The 18,324-nt window shown below is 38.7% G+C and overlaps 1 protein-coding gene across 4 annotated transcripts in view; it reads right to left on the reverse strand.

Moving 5' to 3' along the window:
- TMEM161B (transmembrane protein 161B) overlaps nt 1-17,582 on the reverse strand; it is a 73,712-nt gene extending 56,130 nt beyond the window's left edge. For all 4 annotated transcript variants that reach the window (XM_065920360.1, XM_065919014.1, XM_065917330.1 and 1 more), the window contains exon 1: nt 17,450-17,582. Coding sequence is in view for 2 of the 4 variants with exons in the window: in XM_065917330.1 (XP_065773402.1) it covers nt 17,450-17,452 (3 nt within the window). In the remaining 2 variants the exon portion in view is untranslated. The remainder of the gene's footprint in view (nt 1-17,449) is intronic.
- Nucleotides 17,583-18,324: the final 742 nt, after the last annotated feature.

The raw sequence follows: 18,324 nt of genomic DNA on the forward strand, positions 1-18,324 counted from the left end.
AAATTATTTGTATCTATAAACAGGAAAAGCAAACAACACTTTAATTAACAAATACAGGCTGTCTGCCTAATATACATCCAATTTCTTGCTGGCTAGTATGAGAAACTTGCCAGAGGACTTTTGTGTCTCTTTGACTACTGTATCTCAAATACTCAGAGCAATGACATTTAGAATAATTCTAAGGCACATAGCATGGTTGAATGAATGAATGACACTACTATAAAACAAACTGTCTTGAAAGAACTTAAAACCCAAGATTATCATAGTAGGTAACAACAAATACATTAAGACAATTTTGGAGCACAAAACTGCATAGTACTATAAACAAGGGTTCGGGGTTATATAAATTCAAAAAATTGAACAGAAAAGTTTCAGAGTAGATGATTACAATGAAACCAAGGAAGGTAATTCCAGGTTAAATGATAAATGGGAACAGAGTAACCATGGGACACCTAAGAACTCAGTTCAACCAAAGCAGACATCAATATGTTACAAAGAACTGTGAGAAATCATATGAAGACAGAATTTTAGATTGCTAAAAATCTTTAAAATCAAGAGGATGCATTGATCTGAGGTATTTGCAAATATCACAGTGGAAGGTTTTTAAACAATCAAGGGTAAGAGAATAAAATATTTCAAGTAACATAGAAGGAAAATTAGACATAACAATATATTGAGCAATCAAAGAGAAAACCTAAGACTAATAAGGTAGAAACAGCTGAAACCAGGAAGCAAAGAACAAAACTAAAAAGTATGTCAGTAGGAAACCAATCAACTTTGAGTATGACTGAACATGAAGAAAGAAAACAACTACAGAATAAAACAGGAATGTCTCAAAGGTTATTTAAGAAAATATTTTAGTTTTGGTGACTGGTATAGAATCCTGGAGTCACTGACAGGAAAGTTGCAGACTCAAGGAAAACTCAAGGAAGTGGATTGACAAGCTTCCCACAGGCCTCCCACTTAGGCTGTGCCCTCAGCCATTCAGAACACACACAAAACATGTTTCTCTGGCACAATCGATCTACATCAGACAGACTGGCAATCAGGTTTGTAAGAGTTCTAACAATTAATATACAGTGAAACATAAGTTACCAAGTGGATCAGATGTTCAAGTTCACTAACTGCGCCATTCCATTACTGTCTTAATGATACACTGGAAGTCAAATAATAAGCAGGCTGCTTGGTAAGGAGTGATTTACAGCAGAAGGCAGCACTGGGGGATATCTCATTCAGGCAGTGATAAAGTCTGAAGAAATACAGAGAACAGTCAGCTAGAGCATAAAATTCTCTCATCCCTAAACAGTTCTGGATAAGTTATGTCCAATTCTGATTCTTAAAACATATTTTTCTAGACTTTCAAATGACAAAACTACTTTCCAATCCTACTTCTTTAGACAAAACCCTATCTAAAATTTTGTCTACCTTTTGACATGTGAATATGATTGATTTGGCCACAATCTAGTCTAGCTTAAGTCTTGCAAACAATCCATATTTAAGTTCAAGGTGAGAGGACTTCTTCCATCACATGTTGATCTTATCAAGCTCTTAAAATGTTAACCACCCTTCACTGCCACCTACAAATAACATGTGATAAGTGATATGGTAGAGGTCAGTGCCCAGTGTTACGGGTGCATTCCAACAAAGGGGGTGAATAAATCTACATGGGAGAGGTAGGAAAGACTTGTTCACAGAGGTGACATCTAAACTAACGTTACAAGGTTAGAGCAGTATCCCACTGTCAGAAAGGAAAGAAATACAAGTTCAGATGCATCTATTTGTACCAAGGCTAGTGGAGGTGATGGAATTCCAGCTGAGCTATTTCAAATCCTAAAACAGAATGCTGTTAAAGTGTTGCACTCAATATGCCAGCAAATTTGGAAAAATTAGCAGTGGCCACAGGACTGGAAAAGGTCAGTTTTCATTCCAATCTCAAAGAAGGGCAATGCCAAAGAATGTTCAAACTACCACCCAACTGCACTCATTTCACATGCAAGCAAAGTAATACTCAAAATCCTCTAAGCTAGACTTGAACAGTACAAGAACCAAAAACTTCCAGATATTCCAGCTGGATTTAGAAAAGGCAGAGAAACCAGAGATCAAATTGCCAACATCTGTTGGATCATAGAAAAAGCAAGAAAATCCCAGAAGAACATTTACTTCTGCTTCACTGACTACGTTAAAGCCTACGATTGTGTGGATCACAACAAACTATGGGAGATTCTTCCAAAGATGGAATACAAGACTATCTTACCTGCCTCCTGAGAAACCTGTATGCAGGTCAAGAAACAACAGTTAAAACCGGATATGGAATAACGGACAGGTTCCAAATCGGGAAAGGAATACCTCAAGGCTGTATATTGTCACCCTGCTTATTTAACTTATATGCAGAGTACATGATGCAAAATGCCAGGCTGGATGAAGCTGGAATCAAGATTGCCGGAAGAATTATCAATAACCTCAGATATGCAGGTGATACCATCCTTATGGCAGAAACAGAAGAGGAACTAAAGAGCCTCTTGATGAAAGTGAAAGAGGAAAGTGAAAAAGTTGGCTTAAAACTCAACATTCAAAAAATGAAGATCATGGCATCTGGTCCCATCACGCAATGGTAAACAGGGAGGGAAACAATGGAAACAGTGACAGACTTTATTTTGGGGGGCTCCAAAATCACTGCAGATGGTGACTGCAGCCATGAAATTAAAAGATGCTTGCTCTTGGAAGAAAAGCAATGTCAAACCTAGACAGTGTATTAAAAAGTAGAGACATCACTTGCTGACAAAGGTCCATCTAGTCAAAGCTATGATTTTTCCAGTAGTCATAATATGGGTGTGAGAGTTGGATCATAAAGAAGGCTGAGCACGGAAGAAGTGATGCTTTTAAACTGTGGTGTTGGAGAAGACTTTTGAGAGTCCCTTGGACTGCAAGGAGACCAAACCAGTCAATCCTAGAGGAAATCAATCCTGAATATTCATTGGAAGGACTGACGCTGAAGCTGAAGGTCCAATATTCTGGCCACCTGATGTGAAGAGCCAACTCATTGGAAAAAACCTTGATGCTGAGAAAGATTGAAAGCAGGAGGAGAAGGAGACAACAAAGGACGAGATGTTTGAACAGCATCACCAACTCCATGGACATGAGTTTGAGCAAGCTCCGAGAGATGATGGACAGGGGAAGCCTGGCGTGCTGCAGCCCATGGGGTCTCAGAGAGCTGGACATGACTGAGTGACCAAACAACAACTTTGTACCAAGAATGCAAATGGCATGAGCTGAGTTACACATGGCTAGATTTTGGTATGAGCTGCACACAATGGATTCTTCTGTAGGTACTTAGAAGTCCAGGATCCTAAGCCTGGAAGCAACTAAATCAAATATATTTTGGAAGAATAACTCTGCCACTACCGTGGAAAAGTAAAGAAGAGGTGAGTAAAAGTAACTGGAGGCAAAGAGCTAAATTACAAATCCACTGAAATAGTCCAACAAACATCATTAAAGCCTAAACTAAAACAACTTCAAAAATAAGAGCAAAATTAACATTTTTAGAGGGGGGGAAAAAAGGAAATAGGCATGAGATTAATAGGTATCTCTGCAAGTAGGTAAAAATTACACTTAAGTGATGATGTAAAGATAAAATGCAAATAATAGGCATAATTATTCTTTGGAGAAATTAAGCAATAAGAGGAGAATCTGACAGTTACTAGAATGGCTCACATATAAAAAAATATATGTATATATTTGTCATGGGGGAAATACACATGCATAAGGCAAAAGGGAAGGAACCAATATAAGGGGGCTGCTAAATAGTCTAATCAAGAATTAACTGTGATTATTGCTTAAGAATCAGAAATAGATGAGACCAAAGGCCTAAGCTGAAAGTAAAACTTCATGAGACCTTGTTCTACCTAATAGAAGCATACAAAAAGGTAAAGAGATGTATTAAATTTAAAAACCAAGGTCTTCAGGGTTTACATAACTGGGGGGGGGGGGGGGGGATGGAAACCAGGTCAAGATTTTTGATGCCCTGCTTTCCAATGGATATAGTCATTTTGGAAAACTCATTATATATCATTTCAAAGTCCTCACATCATTCCCTAAAAACCACGAGGGATGGAGAGCCGATCTATAAAACAAAAGAGGGGAGGGAATTTTGTGAGAAATTCAAAAGTCATGAGAATTTTGACAGAAATGTAACAGAAGAATTGAATGAATAATTGCCAAGCAACTTCGTCTTAAAGGCGAAGCTTTAGGTACAACATCAGAGAAATAAAAGATCTGGAGTTAAAGGTTAAATCTGCAGGATAATTAAGTAGCTGGTCAAAAGAGCCAAAGAAAATCACCAAAGTAGACAAAGTTTGAGAGATTTTGAAAAATGACCACAACAAGGTCAGGATCTTGGCAATGTGACTGTGGGACGGTTCAGAGACTTTAAAAAGTGGCTAAAGAATCTGAATAAAGTCACCTATTGATATTTAATACAGATTTACTGATTGAATCATATGAAATCAGATACTTAACTGACCTGACCTACAAAACAGCAATTTCATATAGTTCAAACTGTTACTACAAACAGAATTATATATACATAATATATAGGTAAATGTAAAATGACAGAAAGGGAGTTGAAAAACACAATTATCAACAACTGTGACTTGAACTCAAACAACATGGGTTTTCAAATTTAAACATTTACAGAATAAATTCAGTTTGCAAAATATCAATGTTTTGCACCACAAAATATTTTTAAAATTTCTTTAAAGTAAAAAAGTAGCAGCAGAAATTTTTCTCTCCCAATTCAGAATAAGTCTAACGTACTTTAAAACTAAGGTCAAAACCCACAAACCAATAAAATGTCTAGGTAAATATCACCCTAAATATCTTAGTGAGAACCACAACTTAGTAGAATGCATGAATTTCACATAACTATAATCAAAAACAGCAGCTCCAGACTTTCTGCTAAAGGTGATGATATAAAGCCATTTTTCAGAATTTGATTAAACTTAGAAAAAAACTTCAGATATTTTCCCAAGATACAAACTGATAAGGCAAAGTGGAAGATTAACAACAAACAGAGGGCAAGGATAAAAATACTTTTTCACAAGAACAGAGGACACTCTAATTAAACATAATTTATAAAACATCTTAACATATTAGAGTTGAAATTAATAGTTGTTTATCTTAAAAGATCATTTTCCAGTTACAATAGGTTGAATAAATTATGTAATATTTCATATAAAGCAATACCATACAGTCATTAAAATGTTGATGAAAAATGAAGTATTTATAAGAAGTTAGCAACTTTATCTCTAGCCAAAGGAGGCATAAATGTTTTATTATAATACTAATAAGTAACAAACAAAAGGTTCAATGGAAGAAGACATCCCTAAATTCTGCTACTCTTCCATAACCATAAGAATACTTTCTGACAATATAAACAATATCCCTATAGATCTATATTCAAGAAACCTATTAGTCAAAACTAATAAATTTACATCTGACATTTACAAATCACCTTGCTTATTCAAACCAATTCTTTCTCATTCCTCAACATTCATTTCCTCCAGAAAACCGTCCTTGCTACAAAAAAAACAAAACGCGTAATTCCAAAACAGCCTTTATCATGCTCAGCTGTAATTTAAGGGTCTCTCCCCTTCGAGAACTACATTCATCTCATTTTCATTTCTTCAACCCCAAACTCCAATCCTGGGAGATAAAGTAGAATATTTACTTTTTAGATGAAATAAAAGGATAAAGCATAATTTGCCCACAGTTCACTACATTCATGTTCCTATATGTGCCAAATACTGAACTTTAGTTTCACTAAAGAAAATTATTTAAGATTGAAAGATATCATGTTTTCTGCATACCTCGGAGTAAGAGTTGTAGCAAAAGATAATCCTCTCAATTTAATGCAATATGTGTTGCAAATACTTCCTTTCAAACTTTTGTAAACACACTAATAAAGCTTTATTAAATTTAAAATAAAAATTTCAGCTTATCTCTAAATTTTAAGCAAAAAAAAAGTCAAGAAAACTTAATGTGCATCCTTAATGCTAACTGTTAGAAAATGCTTTCATTGTGAATATTTTAATATGTTGAGTAATGAAACATCAAAATCCAGATAGTTCTGTCACTAACTGGGGATAGCAGAGCAACCAGACAAGCCTTCTCTGGGACTCATTCCTTACCTACAAAAAGACAAAAGTTGGCAAATGATCTCCAAAACCTTGAAAGAGCTTACTGATGATGACCGCAATTACTTTAATTAAATAAACAATAGATTGTTTGCATTTACTTATTTACCATTAAGTCACCATCAAATCCTGTGATAGGCAGTCGTTCCCAAAGGGAAAGAATAACTATTCTTTCCTCATGAAGAATTAAATGAGTTACTATTTGTAGGAGAACTGAAAGGAAATCAGAGTTCCATCTAAGTTAATGAAAAGAAGTACACCTAGCCCACCGCCCAACATTCTTATCTCAAAAAGTAGTTTGCGGTATTTCTCTTAGGAGACTTGTGAATGCCAAAAGTTCTAGTCTCTCTCTCTTTTTTTAATTTATCTCAGCTATGTGGTCAATTCTCTTTTATTAAATGTTTCATTTTCTTTATGACCTGAAAAAATTTTTAGGAACTATGATGATCTTAACAACTTCTGATGGGAATGACTTAGAAATTATCAAAATCAAAAATCAGTGTTAGTTGAAATCAAATAAACAAATAGTTTTAAAAAACTAATATCACAATTAAACTTACTACATATACTACAACAAATTTTAACCAAAGCTTTCTTTCCTGTCCCTCCTCACTGGAAAATTTGTTTCTTTGACATTTAATTCTAATTGCAGTTATTTTAGATTCCTTTCAACTTCCTTTCTGTCTTAAAAATTGGATTAGGAAAAGATTAGTATATTCAACATGAAACAACTGACCTATCCAAACAACAAAACTGTCTAGGAATAAATGATACAGTGAGGCTTCACTGTCTTAATGTTAATTAAGAAAATAGGGAACAGAGCAGGAAGGCAGTAGGCACAAACTTAAATGGAAGTAAAATTCTACTAATGAATTAGCTATTAATAAAAGCAAAACTTTTGAGAAAAAAAAGGCATGGCTTCTCTTTTAAACAAGCCTGTGGCCAGAAACAAATGATTGTAATCATGGAACACTTAAATATATATGCCCATAAACCATAAAGAACTGGATTATTTTCTAGTCAGTCATTTATACTCACCATAAAAATAGCCAAAATCTTCAAAAATGAGAAAAATACTTAATAAACACTCAAGTTAATGAAGTTTTGCTCGAGCAGAATCATCCACTATGACTTTTCCTTTTAGGAAAAGAAAGCAGGAAACTACAGCACTGCTTTTTCTGCATGAAGGCAAACAGTGACAATCAACAGGTGAAAGATAACAAAAATCAGCAAACTACTGTGTAAAGGGCAGACATTAAAAACTATATATAAAAATAAGCAATTCAAGATTGCTATTTCAAAGGGTTCTATTACTTATCAAAAAGATTAAAAGTATTAAGGTTATTTAAAAAGGAAAAAACAGCCATAGCCTTTGAAGTGCCTTATCTGTGACATTAACTAATGGCAGTGTATAATCATATATTTATACTATGGAGCTTACTGAACTTTCTTCTTCATAAGTAAATTCTATTGTTGGAGTAAAGTCTCCCAAGGCCCCTAAGTATTTCCATGTCATCCCTTCACAATCCAAACCTCCCAACTCCCAAGAACTTTTTGCAAAGATTGATCACTATGATCAAGGACTTCCACTTTTTCCCCTAAAGAATCTTTGTAATAGCTAGCTAGCTAGCTAACTAGTTTATGATTAGTCCAAAGTTACATGGGGAGGTGACTTCTGCAAATTCTACTAGCAATAAAAACGTTTACTAGAGTGTGCTCACTATAGATGGTGACTGCAGCCATGAAATTAAAAGACGCTTACTCCTTGGAAGGAAAGTTATGACCAACCTAGACAGCATATTAAAAAGCAGAGACATTATTTGCCAACAAAGGTCTGTCTGGTCAAGGCTATGGTTTTTCCAGTGGTCATGCATGGATGTGAGAGTTGGACTGTGAAGAAAGTTGAGCGCCAAAAAAATTGATGCTTTTGAACTGTGGTGTTGGAGAAGTCTCTTGAGAGTCCCTTGGACTGCAAGGAGATCCAACCAGTCCATCCTAAAGGAGATCAGTCCTGGGTGTTCATTGGAAGGACTGATGCTGAAGCTGAAACTCCAATACTTTGGCCACCTCATGCGAAGAGTTGACTCATTGGAAAAGACCCTGATGCTGGGAGGGATTGAGGGAAGGAGGAGAAGGGGACAACAGAGGATGAGATGGCTGGATGGCATCACCGACTTGATGGACATGAGTTTGAGTAGACTCTGGGAGTTGGTGGTGGACAGGGAGGCCTGGCGTGCTGCGATTCATAGGGTCACAAAGAGTCGGACACGACTGAGCGACTGAACTGAACTGAACTGAAGAGTGTGCTGAACATCTGGGAAGGAATACTTCCTTGTAGAAGATACTCTACAAGACTCTGTTCTTCTCTGCAACTCCAGAGGGGAAACAAAGTTCTAGGTGCAAGCAGTAGTAATCCAAGTGAAAAGAAATGGAGCAAGCCAGTCCTGAGAGCCCTCAGGAAAAGTGGGCTGTGACACACGAGACACACCTGGAACAAACTGAATACACTGCAGGCTTACACTGAAGAAATTCCAATTCACCAAAGGCCCTTATCCCCAGTCCTCTAATTGCTCCTCACTTTATCAGTGTTACTGGAAGTTCATCCCCAGGCCTAAGGGAAATTCATGCTCTGATGTGAAGAAGGAGTGCCAGTTAAGGTAAAAGGAATATGAAGGAATCCTTATTGTGACTTACTACAGCAGAGTCAGAAGTATTTAGCATCTCAGTTAGAAATGCCAATCATTACAGCTTTTATGACAGTAATAATTAACTTCTCTAATACCATGAGATGTGATACTGGGTAGCAAACAGGTTAGAAGGATTTTCTAGAAATATAACCACTAATTATAGTATTACTTCTATAGGAGAATGTTTTTGAAATTCAATCCTTTCACTAAGTTAAAATTTATCAAAGATAAACAGTAAGATTGGCACAACAGTACAGTGGTCAAATAGCCTGATTTAGAAGTCAAATTTCACCACCACTGGATATACGATTTGGGGTGAGTTACTCTAATCTCACTGTGCCTCCATTTCTGTATCTATAAAGCAGAGGTTAAAAAAAAAAAAGTAGGTAAAATATGGAGATTAAAAAAATAGTAGGAGGTTAGGGGGAAGAAAAGCCCAAGAGTGATTACTTCATAAGTGTTTAGTTAAGTAGAACAGATAAATATTAACTCTAAATAAACGTAGCTACTACTGCCATTGAGGAAAAGTACTTAAAATTCAGTTTCTTATCCACCCAACATACTTCTACTTACACTTAAAGACCTAGACCAATCAATCCTTTGTTAAATCCTTCTTAAACTCCATACAAACTGAATAGTCCCTCCTTGATCCCTCAATGTACACTCAACTAAAAGTATATCAATAATATTCACAAATCCACATATTGAGAGTCACAGACCTTGAAACAAAACTATAGAGGTCATTTAGTTCTGGTTCAAGTAGACTTTCAAGGCCATATACTTATTGTACTCTTCCCAAAGTCATTTTTAAAGATATGAATGTTTGAGCAGTTGGTTTGTAACACAACTTTTAAAAAATAAATAAAACACTATAATCAGCTATCAAGATTCTGAACTTCAATACTGAAGTATCAAAAGCTGACATTATTTCAGGTTTTCCTAAATCTTTTGTTTATGGTCAAAACACAAAATATATTTAATCTACTTTAACAACAGAATTACTAAGTCTGTTTAAGATACTTTGTAAGGTCAGAATACTTAAGAGTAAATAAACTGGGAGGTGGGAGGGGGGATTGGGATGGGGAATATATGTAAATCCACAGCTGATTCATGTCAATGTATGACAAAAACCACTACAATATTATAAAGTAATTAGCCTCCAACTAATAAAAATAAATGGAAAAAAAAAAATTAGTACCCATGGAATCAGAAACAATTGGAAAAAAAAAGAGTAAATAAGCTGTATTCTCTCAAGATCTATAATAACTTAAAAGACTAAAAATATGTGGCATAAAAAACGTAATCTATTAAGTAAAATGTAATATCACCTACTAATATAAGATTATAAAAAACATTTCTATCGTTTTTCTGTTCACTATATGGAAAGGTAATCATACATACTTCACTGAAAGATTCATACTATAGTTAAAGACTCTATGAACTTTGTACCTGACACTACAACACTTCTTTGGGGTGCAATCATAAACAGATTTTCAAAAATAGCAGGTAAATATAACTCAGTGTGTACCAATGTCATCTTCTCATTGTGGTTTTCCCTGAATGCCCTATCTAAAATCACCAGCTCAATCATTTAACTCTGTTCTATCTTTCCTTATTGCATTTACCACGACTAACAAACATTATATCTCAACAGATTATCATCAGACTCTCAATAAAACCTCAGATCCACAAATGCAAGAAAGTCTCTGTTTTATAAACTTATGTCTCTGTTGCCAAGATCAGTATGTGACATACATATACTGCTTAACCGACAACGAATGATTAAACAAATACTTTTGAAATAAAAGCATGAATTTTAAGTGCCTGGTGAAACAAAAGGCACAATCATTTCAGTTAAAACCAAGAGAATGTTCATTTTACCGGGACTTTATAGAGATTTTCTTTTCCTGTTAACTCAAGAGTAGGTAGTATACAAAGAGTAGGAGCATAATTTATAAATCAGGTTTATGTCTTCAAAGTTCCTCTAGCTATAGTTTTTCCAGTAGTCATGTATGGATGGGAGAGCTGGACCACAAAGAAGGCTGAGCACTAAAGAATTGATGCTTTTGAACTGTAGTGCTGGAGAGGACTTTTGAGAGTTCCTTGGACTGCAAGGAGATAAACCAGTCAATCCTAAAGGAAATCAGTCCTGAATATTCATTGGAAGGGCCGATGCTGAAACTGAAACGCCAATACTTTGGCCACCTGAAGCACAGAGCCAACTCATTACAAGAGACCGTGATGCTGGGAAAGACTGAAGGCAGGAGGAGAAGGGGACAACAGAGGATGAGACGGTTGGGTGGCATCACCGACTTGAAGGATATGAGTTTGAGCAAGCTCTGGGAGATGAAGAAGGACAGGGAAGCCTGGGGTGCTGCAGTCCACGAGGCTGAGAAGAATCAGACACGACTGAGCGACTGAACACAACAGGGCAAGCTGGAGTTCAGAAATCACAACAGGAAAATAATAAAGTCCCTCTTAAAAAATGAACACTTTAGATATGTTCTGATTTTCTAAAATCAACTATATTTAAGTTTTTATCCCAGAGCAAACAAATTAATTATCTAAAAAATGGACAAAGACCAAAGCATAAATCAGTCTCAAGAATCAACCTTCAACCAGCTAAATGTTAACCAAGAGAACAGTATCTACTATTATTTGAACTAAGCCTCTTTCGGAAAGGAGTGAAGTGGAGAAAAAGTCAGAGAATTGAGAAGAGACCCAAATCTCTGTCACTATGTGGTAAACTGATGAAACCTGACCAGAATCCACCCTTCAAACTGCACATTCTGAGCCATAAAACATTTAACAAATTTAAAAGGATAGAAATCATACAATGTCTGCCCTCAGAGCAAAATGGTATTAAACTAGAAGCCAATAAGAGAAAATAACTGGAAAATCTCAAAACACACAGAGCCCAAACACCACATTTCTAGGTAACACATGGATCAAAGAAGAAATCAAGAGAAAATATGTGAACTAAATAAAAATGAAAACACAACTTATCAAATTTTATGGGATGCAGCAAAAGCTGTGCTTAAAGGAAAATTTATAGCACTGAATACATGTATTTGAAGAGATTTTAAATCAACTCAGTCATCACCTAATGAAGCAAGAAAAAGGGCAAACTAAATCCAAAGTAAGCAAAAGAAAAGAAATAGTATGAATTATTTTCAATGGAATTGAAAAGAAGAAATCAACAGGGAAAATCAATGAAACCAAAAGTTGGTTCTTTGAAAAGAACTATAAAATCAGTAAGTTTCTAGCCCTATCAAGTAAGGAAAGAAGAGAGGACACAAATAACTAACATCAGAAATGACAGGGCAATATCACTGTGGATCCATGGACATTAAAAAGGATAATAAAGAAGCACTATGAACAAGTTTATGCTCACAGATTTTATAACCTAGATGAAATGAACCAATTTCTGAAAGGTACAATTTGCCCAAACTTACACAAGAAATAGACAATCTGAACAGGCCTATATCTACTAAGAAATTATATCAATAATAACCTTCCTAAACAAAAAGCATCAGGCCTATTAGGGCGCACTGGTGCTTCTATCAGACATTTCTTTAAGGAAGAAATTATACCAAGTCTCTACACTCTCCTTCATCAGAGGACAGAAGCAGAGAGAACACTTTCTAACTCATTCTATGAGGATTGCCCCAATACCAAAACCAAGCAAAGGCATTACAAGGAAAAACAAACAAAAAACTACAGACCAATATCTCTCATGAACATAGATGCAATAATCCTAAACAAAATACCAACAAATCAAATTCAACAATGTATGAGAAGAATTATACACAGCAACAAAGTGGAATTTATTCCACTTTTGAGGAATAGTATTTGAGGCTAGGTCAACAATCCAAAATCCATTAAAGTAATCCAACACATCAACAAACCACATGTATGATTATCATTCAGCACAAAAACCTCAATATCCCTATCAAAGTTTCTAATGGCTGCATTACAGTTCCTTCAAAGTGCTTTCAGGACCACAAGTTTCAGACTTAATTGTAAAACTCATTAAAAATTAAATTATGAGACTCCACTCCCTCAATAAGTCAGCCTAGATAAGCATTTTTATCAAGCATCACAGGTGAATCCTATGTGAACTTAAATTGAGAATTAGTGTCCTAATTATTAAGAATTAGTGTCCTTACTCCAACCTAGACAGCATATTAAAAAGCAGAGACATTACTTTGTCAACAAAGGTCCATCTAGTCAAGGCTATGGTTTTTCCAGTGGTCATGTATGGATGTGAGAGTTGGACTATAAAGAAAGCTGAGCCCAGAAGAATTGATGGCTTTGAACTGTGGTGTTGGAGAAGACTCTTGAGAGTCTCTTGGACTGCAAGGAGATCCAACCAGTCCATCCTAAAGGAGATCAGTCCTGGGTGTTCACTGGAAGGACTGATATTGAAGCTGAAACTCCCAATACTTTGGTCACCTGATGCGAAGAGCTGACTCAATGAAAAGACCCTGATGCTGGGAAAGACTGAGGGCAGGAGAAGAAGGGGACGACAGAGGATGAGATGGTTGGATGGCATCACTGACTCAATGGACATGGGTTTGGGTAAATTCCGGGAGTTAGTGATGGACGGGGGCGCTGGCGTGCTGTAGTTCATGGGGTCGCAAAGAGTCGGACATGACTGAGCAACTGAACTGAACTGAGTGTCCTAATTTGACTTTTCAAAACTCAGTTGAAGCCACCTATTATGTGTCTCCATCACCCCATCAGAATTTCTATCCCCTGTGTTAGTCATGTATTTCTAACTTTTACCACATTATCTCTTCCCAACAGCCTTCCCCATTTCCCAAAAAGAAAGCTCTCTCAATAACTCCAATTAAGACAGAGATTCACAACTTTTTTTTTAAACAACCAACATACTGAGCACAATCCCAGCAGTAAAGTTACTACAGGATGCTACATAGATAAAATAAGCCATGAGATTCCTACAATTCTAGGTGTTTGATCTACTTTTCACCCACAAATCAACCTAAATGGTGTAAATATCTATTCAATTAAAGTTGGTCTATAATATTCAAAAAGTATAATAAAAACATAGCTTCATTCCTTCAGTAAATTTTCTATGGACTCATCATCATTATGCAAACCAAGAACTTTCAGATACCCAAGCTGGGTTTAGAAAAGGAAGAGGAACCAGAGATCAAATTCCAACATTCACTGGATCACAGAGAAATCTAGGGAATTTCAGAAAAACATACACCTCTGTTATACCGACCATGCCAAAGCCTTTGACTGTGTGGATCATAAAAAACTGTGGAAAGCTCCTAAAGAGATGGGAATACCAGACCATCTTACCTGTCTCCTGAGAAACCTGTATGTGGGTGAAGAAGCAACAGTCAGAACGCTGTATAGAACAACTGACTGCTTCAAGATAGAGAAAGGAGTACAACGGGGCTGTCTGCTGTCACCCTGCTTGTTTAATCTATACGCTGAGCATGTCAAGAGAAATGAGTTACAAGCCAGAATTAAGACAGGCGGGAGAAACATCAACAACCTCAGATATGTGGATACCACCCTAACGGCAGAAAGCGAACAGTAACTATAGAGCCTCTTGATAAGGGTGAAGGAGAGTGAAAGAGCCAGCTTAAAACTAAATATTAAAAACACTAAGATCATGGCATCTGGCGCCATTACTTCATGACAAATAGAAGGGGAAAAGGTGGAAGCAGTGACAGATTACAGGACTTCTCTGTAACTCAGATGGTAAAGAATCTGCCCTGAATGCAGAAGACTCGGGTTCGATCCCTGGGTCGAGAAGATCCTCTGGAGAAGGGAATGGCAACCCACTCCAGTATTCTTGCCTGGAGAATCCCTTGGACAGAGAACCCTAGCAGGCTATAGTCCATGGGGTCACAAAGAGGGACATGGCTGAGTGACTTAGACTACTTACTACGACAGTACACACTATACTACTAGTGACGGGTTTACTCTTCTTGGGCTCTAAAACCACTGCAAATGCTAACTGCAGCCACGCAATCGGAAGACATTTGCTTCTTGGCAAGAAAGCTGTAACAGGCCTACATGCCTACACTGTGTTAAAAAGCAGAGGTATTACTCTGCCAACAAAGGTCCATACAGCCAAGGTTATGGTCTTCCTAATGGTCATGTACAGTTTTGAGAGCTGGACTGTAAAGAAAGTGGAGCACTGAAGAAGTGATGCCTTCCAACTGTGGTGCTGGAAAAGACTCCTGAGAGTCCCTTGGACAGCAAGGAGATCAAACCAGTCAATCTTAAGAGAGATCAACACAGAATATTCACTGGAAGGACTGATGCTGAAGTTGAAACTCCAGTGTTTTGGTCATTTGATGTGAACAGCTGACTCACTGGAAAAGGCCCTAAAACTGAGAAAGATTGAGGGCAGGAGAAGAGGGCATCAGAGGATGAGATGGCTGGATGACATCACCGATGCAATCAACATGAACTTGGGCAAACTTTGAGAGATGGTAAGGGATAGAGAGGCCTGGTGTGCTGCAGTCCACGGGGTCACAAAGAGTTGGACACGATGAAGCAACTGAACAACAATTCATTTTCACAACATAAAAAAAATTACGAGTCAACACTCAGTATTTTTGATCTGGATCACGAGTTTATATTGATTAAAACAAAAAATCAAGATGTAAAATAAAAAAGGCTCTGCTTTCCGTTCTGTGGTTGTATTTAAGACAGTAGTAAAACACTTGACCAAACATATTGACAAAGATTCTAAGTGTTACCTAGTTGATAGTTAAAAAATGAAAAACTGCCAAACTATTGCTACTTTAGGTAAATTGCTACTTTAGGTGATTTACCTAAATCTACCTAAATTTATCTGCCTCTTTCTAAACCTCAGATTTTTCCCTCTGTAAAACTGGTGGTTGGGGGGAGAGAGGAAGGTGGTTAGACTAGTCATTATTTTTGGTTCGTTCTAGTCCTTCTGTTCCTTATCTTTGTCTAATTTCATTATACAACAGGAAGAAAAAAGAAAAAAACTCTTAATAATTACAAATTGTACTATTCACTGAGGTTTAAAGAATACACACTCCCTACTGCCTCAAAAGAGTCAAGAAGTTAGCTGATAAGAGAGGATTAGGAACCACATTATTTTGAAGTTCCTTTGTTTCACAGTCCGTTATATTTCTATAAGTCATTCAAAAGTGAATCATCATACACAACTGAACAATGTCAACATTTGATCCCGAAAAAATACAGCAAACTCCAAATTCCAAGGCAGAATGTCCTCCAGAGGACACTGACAGGATTTGAAGTAACTTGACAATTTTGAACCAGACCCCCGTGATACTGGAAAACAGCAAAGGTTAAGAAATCCTTCCACCGCCACCTATCTGGAAACAGCTTACTGCAAAGAACCAACAGTCTCCATAGACTTAGTGAAGCAAGATGCGGGAACTGGCTGCCTGAGTGTACCGTGGCATTGGACTCTGCGGTTCCACGGACTGGAACCCATAGCGCTCCTCTATCCACGTGATTTTCCAGGCAATACTGGAGTGGGTTGCCATTTCCTCCTCCAGGGAATCTTCCTGACCCAGGGATCCAACCTCCATTCCCTGCACTGGCAAGCAGATTCTTTTACCACTGAGCCACCGGGGAAGCCCTGTAACAAGGCCAGACATAGTGCCTGCAAATTACCATCCTTTGCTTCAAAAATGACCAGCTGAACTGCTTGTCCCCATAGAGCAACTGGAGCAATATATTACCCAAATTCTAAGATCTCTTCCCCCAGATTCCTGAACTTTGGCCCACCCTCACTCTGAAAGAGGATACACCTCCAACAATTTTTCCTCAGAAGTCTGATCTAGAGGGTAAAAGTTTCTCTGATTTACAGTCCAATCATACTACCCTTTCATCTCACTTTCCCACACTCAGTTCTTTCTAGCCTTGCTTTCTCTTCCTCATAAAAGAAAACTCCTTTTGCCTAATATTTGAGGCTCTTACAGATCTTATGGTCGGGGTACTCCCCCTTCTCCAACAGTTCCCTCGCGCACGCCCCTGAAACATTCCTTTCGAATCAAGACCCTCGTTATTCAGTCCAGACTTTTATCTCTGAGATCTTTTCCAATTTCCCAAGGGCCAAGTCTGAAAGATAAACTGACTTGGCCGTTTCTTTAAATGACACGTGTTGATCCTTTATAAGAAGGGGAGGTACTGGGTCCACCGGGAAAGGCCAGGAGCATTTCTAAGATCTGAAGTTCTTGGCCACTGCCCTACAGCTGAGAGAAGGGAGGAGGTGAGCAACCAGGCAAGGTCAACTCTGGGACCACCTGGCCCCACGGCCGTCCACAGTGAACGGGCCATGAATAATCTGACCACCTATTTCGAACTACTGGACAGACCAGCGGCTGGGCTGGACAGACGTCGCTTCCTCGGGGGCCCCAGCGCCCCGAGGCAGGTGGTAAGGTCCTGCCCTACAGCCCATCTCATTGCTCCCGCCCGCTCCATCCTCAGCTGGCCACCCGGCCGGCTTCCCTGCACAGGACTGACCTCCTGGCCCCGTCTTCCCCCCACTGTTCTCACTCCAGCCCTCACTGGAGGACTCACCATGGCGCCAAGGAAAGGTCGTGGGCCCGACGCCCAGGAGTTTACCGGGGTCGTCCCGGACCTCCCCTCCCAACCCCGCAGCCGGGAGCCACTCGACACCGCGAGGGAGAGGATCTTCCGGCTCGGCCGGAAGTCCTGCTCGGCGGGACAGGAAGTCCCTCCCCTCTGCCGAACGCCGGCGACCCCACGCCACGCAGAGGTGAGGCGACGCAGGACGTCCTCTATTGCCACTTCCGTGGGTGCTAGGTTAGAGGCCGGGGGCGGTGCTGACCTTGAGAGCGCGCGGGGGGCTGGCGCAGGCGCAGCGCAGGTAGGTGGGCGCGCGGCGCTTTGGTGCGGCGCCTGCGAGGATCCGGAGGTAGATTGGGTGGTGTGGGCCCTACTAGGTGATGGAGAAACAGGTTCGTGGACACGGAGAGAGTCGACTCCAGACCCAGCGGATTTCGCGCGGGAGAAAACCGCGGTTAAGCCGCGCTCTTGCGGAGACGACGTGGAAAGTACCTTAGCTCAGCCACGCCCTTTCTTTCTTTCTACCTTCTCATTTTCTGGCCGTCCCTTCTGGGAGACTCCGAATCCTTGCAGACCCGTCGTCCCTGCGTCGTCTCTGCTCTCTGCTTTGCGGGTCCTCCATTTCTAGCCTTCCTCAGGGCAGTGGAATTTGATCGTGAGACGTTTCTGCACTGTTCAGATACCAGCTGAAGTCAGAACTGCATCTACCAAGAGCAGAGAAACTGGCAAGAGAATTCTTCCTATTTAATACATTCAAATATGGACGGTTTCCTTTTAGACTAAAACATATCTATCATCAGATGGGAAGAAAAGTCAAACTTTCGTATTCCTTGTAATATTGCCCCCCCCCCCCAAGACAACTTCCA

The sequence above is a fragment of the Muntiacus reevesi genome, chromosome 1 (genome assembly GCF_963930625.1).
Source record: "Muntiacus reevesi chromosome 1, mMunRee1.1, whole genome shotgun sequence".
NCBI classification, from domain to species: Eukaryota; Metazoa; Chordata; class Mammalia; order Artiodactyla; family Cervidae; genus Muntiacus; species Muntiacus reevesi.